The sequence below is a fragment of the Myotis myotis genome, unplaced genomic scaffold (assembly GCF_014108235.1).
Source record: "Myotis myotis isolate mMyoMyo1 unplaced genomic scaffold, mMyoMyo1.p scaffold_m19_p_16, whole genome shotgun sequence".
NCBI classification, from domain to species: domain Eukaryota; kingdom Metazoa; phylum Chordata; class Mammalia; order Chiroptera; family Vespertilionidae; genus Myotis; species Myotis myotis.
In genome coordinates, this window is record NW_023416320.1 from 15,661,910 (window position 1) to 15,672,839 (window position 10,930).

Here is a 10,930-nt window from a genome sequence, read left to right on the forward strand (position 1 = left end):
TTCTTAGAAAAGTTTTAAGATTTGTTTTGCAAAACTTAATGGAATTCTTTTTTTTCCTGAAAAATGACATAATAATATGTACTGCTGATATGTACCTAAACTCAGCACTCTTCTTAGAGGTAGTAATTATTTCATTAAAGATCTATAATAATGTCTGCAATGAATAGCCAAATATTATTGCCTAAAAGGATAAGTAGAATTTCAAATGTTTGTGTGTGCTTTATCAAAAATCTTCAAACTTCCTCAGAAATAGAGTACCCAGAAGCCATTCATGTAAAAATTGTTTAATATATCCTACTTATTACAGAACAGTTTGCATTTTAATTTGACTAAATTAGCATTTAGCATTAAGACAATAGTGGGTCAAGTTTGGCTTTTGCTGTTGAAGGTTCACTCGAGTAGAGTAATCACAACATGGTCATCTCGGCCTTGCCATAGCATCTCTCCTTCGAAGTCCACCAGTCCGTGTTTTCTGGCACGCATGAGTATGCCCACCACTTTATCTGAAATACGAACATATCTGTCAAAAAGATCTCCGAAAGTGACCTGGATCTTGCCATCACGTCTGTGGCGAGCCATTGTGCGGATAATGAAGCACATGTCCATAATTTCCCGATGGATGTGTTCCTCGGCTCGCTTGGCCCTCTCGGCTGTTTTGGTTCCCTCCTTGGGACGGCCGTAGCCTTCGTCTCCCTTGTGGAGGCGGTTGGACATGGCCAGCTGATAATCAAATTCTTCACTGAAAGGGTTGAGCTTCTGGGATTGTATGTGTTCATCAGCCCACTGTTGCCATTTTCCTTTCAGGTCCTGCAATTGACTGCATTTCCGTTGGGCCTTGCGGTTGAGTTTCTCTGTAAATCTATTTGCCCTAAAGGAGAAAAAGTGTGAAGGATCAACACACTGATATTTTACCACACAAGTGTTGCTCTCTCGTGTGCTTCTTGCACATATGCATCATAACGTAAGTCTCTCTTTTTTTTTCATTATGAAAAAAACATATAAACATAATACAAAGAAATTAGAAATGAAAGAAGAAAAATACCATTGTTTTTAGTTTGGTGTATGGCCTTCTAGATTATTTTATCTAAATAACAGTAAGGTTTTAAGCACCATAAAATAATAATACTAAACTATTTTAAGAAAAAAGCTTCCTTACACAAATGTAATGCAAATACATGTATCTTAAATTGTATATTAAGAACATTTTAAAACTGGAATCATGAATGTATCTATATATATAAAAGCCTAATATGCAAAGTGTCTCCTCTGGAGTTCAACCAACTGGGAGTTCGATCACTCGCTATGACGTGTGCTGGCCACCAAGGGGTGGCATGGAATGAAAGAAGGCCCCAGCTGGCAGCCAGGGAAGGGAGACCCCTGCTGGCAGCTGGGGAAGGGAGGCCCTGGCCGGTGGCGAGCAACCGCTAGGGACCCTACCTGTGCACAAATCTCATGCACTTGGCCTATAGTTAAGTATATAAATCTACATTATATAGAACTTCAAAAACCAGCTATTTCCCCCAAAATAAGGCTTATACCAGCACACATACATTGTAATATTCATTTACATGTAGATTTTCATCTATGGATTTTTAATGAGATTGAATCTATACTAGTATCAGTGGTGTGCCACAATTTTAAAATATCAAGTTGTATAGATAGAAGACACTGGCTAGCAATAGTAACATGTATTGAACACAATGTGCTGGTATTCTGAGGCTAAAGTTATTTCCACTGTGCCATGATGCTGTTCAGCATGGAAGGAGTTGTGTCACATGTGTATGTATGTCCTTGCAATTTGGAATGCATTTTTTAAAAAATATATTTTATTGATTTTTTACAGAGAGGAAGGGAGAGGGACAGAGAGTTAGAAACATCGATGAGAGAGAAACATCAATCAGCTGCCTCCTGCACGCCCCCCATTGGGGATGTGCCCGCAACCAAGGTACATGCCCTTGACCGGAATCGAACCTGGGACCCTTGAGTCCGCAGGCTGACGCTCTATCCACTGAGCCAAACCGGTTAGGACTGGAATGCATTTTTTTATTATAAAAAAAATAACTGCGTTGGCAAGTGTCCTGGGTGCAGGCCTAATTTTAAAATAGGCAGTTTGTCTTTAAAAGACCTCCCTGTCCTTTCTGTATCTCTAATCTCCTAGACTTTTTCCCTGGATCTCCTTTGCCTTCATGAGAAAACATGATCTGTTAGACTATGTGAAAGCCAGAGCTTCCTATTCCTCATCCTCACAAGTGACCCACCCTTCCTCCTCCTGAAAGCCAAGTGGCCTCCTGTCTGGAAGCATTGGGATTGGAGAGGCAGAGCAGTGCTGAATTTGCTCAGGAGCATGGCTGACCTGAACTAAGTAGCCCTCCTACCCAAACTCCCACAGTTCACTTTTCAAAACCCAGGAACAGTTTCAGATGTGGGTATTCCTCACTATACAGACTCACCTCCTGACCTCTGGTTATTCAAATGCAGGAGGCTAATAGATGCATAGGATGGCATGCATATGTGTATTAGCATTGTTTTCAAGAAAGGAATGACATCCACTAGAGGGCGAACTGTCATTAATTCCCACGCTTTATGTTTCCAAAAGTCCTACCCTATAACAATAAAATTCAAACTAGGAATACACTGCTCCATATAACACTGCTATTCTTTGTAGCACATGAACAAAAGTACATGACAGCGTTAACTGGGAAAAAGCAGCATTCAAAAACTATGGACAATTATTACAACTTTAAAATATCATATATGTATGGAAAAGTGCTAGGAATTGCATCACATTGAAGTGAAATAGATTTCTCTGCCCTGCTGGTCCTCACCATCTCCTCCTTCTCCACAGACTATCCCTGTTCAGCTGTCCAGACTGTTGACTGCTTGATCTCATTATCAAAGGAGAGCAAACACCTGTGCCCTTGGGACCATGGCAATCTGACAGGCATAGCCTTTACTAGCAAGCCCAGGGCCATCCCTGCAGAACCCAAAGGTCATACATAGTTGATTTGAGGCTGGGAAATTCTCAGAAGAAAGTGAAAAGAAAAACATTATCCACTAATTCATACTTTTTGTCTCCTGAGCACCAGCTATAGTTCTGTCCTATAGTATAATACACAACACATCCTCTCTTTAAGGAGCTTCTGGGCACTTTGACATTTTTTTTTCATTCTTTATTTAAGTATTTATGATACCTACTGTGTGCCAGACACTGTTTTAGTTATGTATTGGGTATTCAATAATGTGAAGAAAAACAGCAAATCATCACTAAAAAGATATTCATGAAAATAATCAGAGTACAAATTTGAGTATGTGGTATGTTTCAACTGTGTGAAATGTGCATGCACCAGGCTGAAGGAATCAATGGTGTATGCACAACTGGAAAGAATTATGTTGGTGTCCAGATGATAACTGATTTTTTCCCATCTTTAAAAAAATTCATCTAGGTATTATATTGATTTTATAATTCAGAGAAAGCAAAAATTAAGAAAAATCTCAGATTAGCATCCAGAGGTAATTTGTTTCACCATATTTTAGCTGGCTCTCTGATTCTTTGAAGTAGGTTTTTTTTTTTCTTCTAATTTTAATTAGGAACTTAGATTCCCTGAGTTTTGAAATTCTATGTCATTTGGAAAAAAGATCGGGGTTGGTGAGGTTATAAATCTATGAAGAAGAAAAACATTTATCTTCTAAAAGAAGCACCTTTTAAATATTAATGTGTATTTGTCATATTGTCAAATTGTAATTCTCAATAATAGGAGGGAAGGAAAACATATGAATTGGTTCTATAAGCAAGACTTTAAAAATAGAGCTATATATCTTAATGGGTATTAAATTTTTCTCTATCTCACAAAGGTTCTGTATCCTTTTTGTCTTTCCAGTTTTTAAAAAGTCTTAAAATAGCAGTTTTAAATCAGGATTAGAAAAACTTATATCTTAAGTATCTTCTTGGTCAGTGAATATAAGAATCAATATACAGCTTATCTTGTTTTTGTTTTAATTTACAAGTAAAAATGTGCATAATAGTTTAGATTGAGATTTGGGAAGACATTCTAGTATAAATTTATAAGAAGCAAAGCAATATTTAACATTGCAGATAGTAATATTTAATCCAAATTTATCGTTTTAGTTTCTTCATTATCAATAAACAAATTTCCTTATATTTGATCAATAAAAATTTCCCCTGTCCTGGTATGTGCAAGGTAACTAATTCTACTAGGCATTATAAGCATTCTGTGTTGGAAAGTCTAAGTTTATTTGTTGAAATAAATTCTGAAATGTAGTCCTTATTTGTCAACTTTAAAAATGACATCAGTTTGAGTGTTGCTTTCTTATGTGAATGTGGCTCATTAGTTACATGATGAGAATATGAGAACCAATGTTATCATTTTGGTGCAATATGTGAGTAAATTATTAAGTATGAACAAAACCCACAGCAAATGAAAGTCCTAAAGGTATATTTCAAACCTAACCAAGTTCATTGACATGGAAAACACTCTCTCTGATCTCATCTGGATCACCAGCCTCAGAGTGAGGAGGCCTATAGGTGAACTTTCCTGGTCTAAGTCTTGAATCTGTATCAAGAAGGTGGAGATCTGCTCTGGTTGTCCCACTCATAGACTCTCCTGTGAAGGGAGGATTTCTCTTCACTGCCCAGGAACATTTCTCTGTCAGTAAAGCAAAGAACTCCTGCTCTCCCTTCCAGCTTCTCAGGGACGTCCTGGGAATAATCTGCTTCTCTGTGCTTCGCTTTTCTTGCTCTTTTCCACAGGAAGTATAGCCAATTAGACATCATGGGAGCATGACGTCCACAGGGTCACATTTATCAGAAGCAGGGTGACTGCATTCAAAAGGTAGGGTCACTATCTTTGATCAATAATTTGCCCTAGCTGGTTTGGCTCAGTGGATAGAAGGTTGGCCTGTGGACCGAAAGGGTCCTAGGTTCAATTCCGGTCAAGGGCACATGCTTGGGTTGTGGGCTGGATCCCCAGTAGGGGGCGTGCAGGAGGCAGCTGATCAATGATTCATCATTGATATTTCTATCTATCCCTCTCTTCCTCTCTGAAATCAATAAAAATATTTTTAAATAATAATAATTTTGCTCTCCTGTTATCAACCAGGTTTGAGAGCCAGGCCTGCGATTCTCCGTGCAGGTTGGTAACTGACCTTGGGTCCATGGAAAGGGGGGTCTAAACTCTAGGATGGAGAGCAAGTAGTAGAAAGCCACACTGTTGCCTTTGTTTTTATCAGAGTCCTTCAATATACATAGTTGAACCAAACCCCTACAGTTTGGGAGTTATTGGGGTTCCACTAATTAAGCTGACACTTTGATCTCTATTTTATTCCTTGTGTCTGCTCTCTACTGAATCAGTCTAGCAGGTGGTTAAGAACACAAGCTCTGGCATCGGCCTTCCCAGATCATCACTTACTATCTCTGATTGAGACACGTTCCTTACTATCTGTATGTTGGTTCCCGTATCTACAAGATGGCACCATCATGCTCAACTACTAGTATTTTTACTAAATAAAACTTGGAGGAGAGGATGGATGAGTGATTGGCTCTTTAATATTTCACCATTTCTGTATGGGAGAAGGATCCAATGTCCTTTGTCTAAAGGAGCTAGAATGAACAAATCATAGCTATACAATAAAAGGCTAAATATTTTTTAAATGAAGGATACACTATAAACCATCTTCAGAGTAAAACCCCAGTTAGCAAAACCACTGTTTGTAAGGGGTATCTCTCCTTTTTACCAAAAGTGACTTGTTTGTTTCTATTAACTACCAACAAAACTATCTTTCTACTTAAATATTCATGATACATAATTTTCTCCCTATTGTTGGATATGGGGAAAGAATGTTTAATTAAAAGTAAGTGAAAACTCCTTTTCTATAGGCTTACTTAATGCCACATTTGTTTCTCAAGCAGCATTTGAGAGTCCCATAGGCTCCCACTGAAGCCTTCTGAGCACAGCTAGGATAACCGCGACATTAAGAGCTGCTGTGGCTGCACACATTTTGGTGCCCTGTGTACTTGTAAGACAGAGGGAAAGGAACCAAAGAAGGGAGAGATTTCATTCCCACTCCCTGCTGGCCAAGCCTGAGAGCCAAGCTCCTAGTAGCACCTTGAAGGGCTGGGATCACCAGGGCTGGCCCCCTGCATTGGAATGAGTATAACTTATTCAGTAACTCCTCTGGGTCCATTGCTTTACATAATTATTATAAAAATAACTAATTCTCATCCCTATTTTTAGATGAGGACAAAGAGATTTAGGATTTGCCGACCTGTGATTCAAATCTGTCTCTCATTCAAAGCTTAAGCTCCTCTCCATCACACTAAGAAGGTGACTATGCACATGCCTGATTTCAGGAACCCTGAGACAGGCCCTGAATGCAAGTCCCCACTGCCAGGTGAGAGAGCTTAGAGCCAGAAGCCTGGGTTCAAATCCAGTGGGCTGTGCAATCTTATACACATTCCTAATATTCTTTTGTCTCCTGTTCTCATCTATCAAGTGTGGGTAATGATTATACTTAGCCCATGAGAGTGCTGTGAGGATTGAATGGATAAACATATGAAGAGTGCTCAGACAAATACCAGAGGAGAGTACATGAATTGGAGATTGGTCCCAGCTGTCAAGTCCCTGCCTCTGGCCAATTCAAATGTGCTGACAGGAAGCTCTTCACTGTGCCAAGCTCAGTCTTTATTCTGTTGGGCTCTATTCTCCTTCTAACACACAATCACACGCACACAGCCTGTATTTCTGGTAGAATAATTATTTCTGATTATGAATTCCTATTTAAATATAAGTAGAGCACAAATCCAAATCTCTGGTCACATCTTCAAGGCACTGCATGAGAGTGGGCTCCATGTCTAAGAATTGCATTGGCAGACAGGCATGTCTCAGCTTTGTCACTAACCTGCGAGGTAAACTTCCCCTCCAAGCTCTAGTGCTCTCCTGCCTAAAATGGGGTAATTCTTTATAGGACTATAAGCATCAAAAGGGAAAAGCATGTAAAATACCCATAGAGCACACTATATACACAAGGGATTGTTAAAATGATCTGTTTGACATTTCATTTTTCTTGAAAGTTTGCAATATAATAGTTCTAATTCCTTCAAAATACCTGTAACGTCACACACTGTAAGACAGCTCTTTGTCAAATTAGGTAACCAATTATGTTCTTTAGTTTCTGGTTGTTTCATAAAACTTGAAAAGCACACCTACACATCTCACTGTTCCCAGAGGGAGTTAGTTTAAAGGCATTCATTACATCAGTGACTTTTCCCATATTGTGATATCCTGTGTTGTGGAGTGAGATATCCTGACTTGCTAGTACGTGGAGGTGGAGTTCATGTCTTAAAATAAAGCATGTGTTTCTTGTCTGAATAAGTATGGTAGTTTCAGTCTGTGTGTACACACATGTGTGTGTATGTACATGTTTAGCATCTAAATATTTTAGGCTTGTGGTATTTGAATTACCTAGCTTTAATAGCATTTCTCTTTGTTTACAGATGCCTTTCTTTCTGAGAGTTTGAATAAGTGCTAAATAATGGAATCTACATGAATAATAGCAGCTTTCATATATTGAGCATATATGGCAGGCACTGTGCTGAGTACTTGGCAGCCTTACTCTCCTTTACTCTCTCAATACAATAGAATTTATCCTGAGAGATTACTGTTGCCATCATTTTACAAAGGAGGAAATAATCTAAGCGGGAAGGTGGGATAGGTGTGTGGGAAGAGATTAATAACCAAAGAACTTGTATGCATATATGCATAACGCATGGACACAGACAATAGTGTGGTGAAGGCTGGGGCAGAGGGGGTGAAGGGTGCAGGCTAGAAGGGGTCAATGGGGAAAAGGGGGACATATGTAATACTTTCAACAATAAAATTGTTTTAAAAAGGAAGAAATAGGCTTAGAAAAATAATCAGGGTGTGTGCGTGTATGTGTGTGTAGAATATTTAAGATCTACTCTTAGCAACTTTCAAGCATGTAATACAGTGTCATTGACTACAGTCAGGGTAGAGCTGGCATTTGGACTTGGGTCTGTCTGACTTGAGAGCTTTCTCTCGATAGATAGCAGCCCCCTACCTGATTACAGGTCACAGAGACGTGGAGCTGTGCGCCATGGGCACTATTGGGGGAGATGCGACCCCTGATAAAATTCAGATGGATTTGGGACAAAGGAAAGGTCTCGCCAATCAATCTACCAGCAAGCACTTTCCTCTACAGAGAAGCCAATTTGCTACTCATTATACAATTGATTTTAAAAATTTTACCCAAAGCACCCACCAACCCTCTCTGGTGGTTTCACTTTCGTGGAGGCTAACACTTGAGTGTTGAGTTCGAAGGGAAAGGAGAGACAGCCTAGTGGAGGCGCTCTACCCAAAGGTCGTCGTCTGAGCTGGGCGCTGCCCGTCTAGCTCTGGGGCACGGCTTCCCCCAGGCCCTCCCTGCCTGCCAGTCTTTGAGACTCACTCTAACTTCCCCGTGCTACTGCCCTGCTCACTGGGCTCCCAGAGCTGGCTGGGCTCAGTGGTAGTCCAAGGAGCCCACGGATGAATGCACTTACTGGGAGGGCAAGGGCCTTTTGATTCGGGCGGCGGCCACCTGCTCTCCGTCCTGCTCGGGCCTGTCCTCCGTCTCCCCTCCGTAGCCGCTGTCCTCCGTGTCTATGCTGTCGCTCCTCCACTTGGGCTCGCCCTGCTCCATCTCCTTCCAGCCTTTGGTCAGCTCGGATACCAGGCTGCAGCACTTTCTCCTCCGTGTCGGGGAGCCGTGGCTGTGGAGGGTCCTGTCGGTGTCATCCTCCGGCTGCCCAGGGCCAGCTGTGCCGCCGTCCTTCTCGTACCGGTGGCTGAGGTGGCTCACGTCTCCTCCTCTCTCATAAGCTTTGCTGACAACAGTTTTGGTCACCTCTTTCCTTTTGATAGGGGAGACCTCCGAGGCCTCCCCTGAGCTCGGTCCTTCCCCAGGCCCCTCTGGCTTTAGGGAGGGAGACCTGGGGGCGCTCTGGGCTTTCTGGTGGGGAGTGGGATGTATCACTGGTTTAGGATCTTGAGGTGGGTCCTGGGTCCCTCCGGGCAGCCAGCCTGCGGGCTCCTGGGCCTGCCTGGTGCTGTTCTCATTTGCCCACTGCTGCCAACCTCGGGCCAAGTTGATCACCAGGGTGGCCCTGTGTATCTTCCGCAGGGCACTCTTGGCTGGCCCCTCCTCCCTTCCTTTCTCTCCCGTAGTCATGCTACCCTTCTCTTCCGTGCTGCTAGCCTGGGCACCCAAAAAGTGAGTGGGAACCAGTGGAGTGCCTCGGATTTAAATAGAAGCAGGGTGTGGGGTGGGAAGAGTGTTTGGTGACGATGAAAGTATGTGAAGCATTTCTTGCCAAGATGTGGTGCCTTCCCCCTGATGGGGTGCTTTTTTTAGACCCTGACGGCTCCGGTTTCATCACGGCAGAGGGATATCTCTGCCGGTAAAGGACAGGGATCTGCTCGCTCCCTTTCTTCTCCAGGTGCCAGAGTGGAAATTGCTAGATCGATCATGTGCTCAGCCTTATGTTTTTCTTCACCTTAAAATATGGTCCTACCATTTATAGAAGCATAAAATATGTGCACAAGTTGTACTAGGAACATTATAGGTGTGTTCTAATTTAAACCTCATCAGCCCTCAAAATAGCTTGGTCCCATTTTATAGCTGAGTGCAATGAAATCTAACTTCCTAAAGCAAATAAGATCTGAGATTTGAACCCAGGTCTGTCTGCTTCGAAGCCTGTGCCTCTTTTCGTCCTAGTGAGCAAAGATCCTAAGTTGCCTTTTCCTTTTGTCTTCAGCTCTATTCCATACAGACCTGAGAAGACACCTCATCCAACCTTTCCTTTCCAGATGAGAAAATTGAGGCCCAGATAAAGGGGATGACAGTAGTCATGTTTTCCAGCCCCAGGTCTCAATTATTGTATAAACAATATTAAATTAAGCTCATATTAAGTTAAGACCATGGTCAACATTTTGGTCCAATCAGTTTTTAAATCTTCACATTAATCCTACACACACGTTGAATTTCATAGATTACTTATAACAGTCTTTTCAAATTGTTATATAAAGATAAAATAAGTGAATACTGTAAGAAGCACTACCTTTTGTTTTTAATAACACAACCTCCTTTGCAGAAAGAAGAAAAGATTGAAATACAGTGGGGCCTTGTGTTTAATTCCTTCCAAGACTGAGCTCGTTAAGGAGCTCGTTAACTCAAATTACTCTATCAACTCAATGCAAAAAAATCAGCCAAGAGACAGCTGGTATCTCAAAAAACTCGTTAGTCGGGACACTCGTAAGTCAAGGCCCCACTGTATAGTTCTTTTTAAAAGGATGGGATAGATAGGTCATTTGGACCGAAAAAGAACCATTTATGATGTGTACTAAACCAGATAAAATGCTCAGAGCTCAGCACTGAAAGTTCTTACAGTGAGACGAATGCATTTTTTCATACAGCAGTTCTATAGGCTTGAATACTGTATCCTTTTCTCCAATCTTGACAGGAGGTTCACCTCTCTGATAGAAAAGGCTGTCAAATAGTGTGCAAATAGGTATGAAAGTTAATTACTTCTGATAGTAAGGCCACTTTATTTTTAAAATGTCAATTTTTCGTCATGGAGGTCATTTGCCTCCTAGGATTATAACAATTTGGGAGAGGTTTTATTACTCTATCTAGAAATCTGTCCCAAGTGATTTCAGAATTCAACATGATCTGATAACGCTGAGTTCCAACAATGCACAGTCCAAATCTCTCCTGATTAATTAAGAGGAAACTGGATCACAGGAAAGAAAACTGTTACAAACGAAGATTTAATTTGAAGTCTGAAGTTTCTGGCATTCTTTCTTGGAATGGAGATACCGTGCAGACTGCTTGGTTCCTGTTAAGATTCCCTTCATCA

General features: G+C 41.2%; 1 protein-coding gene across 1 annotated transcript; it reads right to left on the minus strand.

The window, feature by feature from the left end:
- Nucleotides 1–266: 266 nt before the first annotated feature.
- ABRA (actin binding Rho activating protein) lies at nucleotides 267–9,296 on the minus strand. The gene is made up of 2 exons (XM_036338061.1): nucleotides 8,576–9,296; nucleotides 267–868 (listed from the first exon to the last, which is right to left on the minus strand). The coding sequence occupies exons 1-2, from the start codon at nucleotides 9,241–9,243 to the stop codon at nucleotides 391–393; spliced, it is 1,146 nt and encodes a 381-aa protein (XP_036193954.1). The 5' UTR covers nucleotides 9,244–9,296; the 3' UTR covers nucleotides 267–390.
- Nucleotides 9,297–10,930: the final 1,634 nt, after the last annotated feature.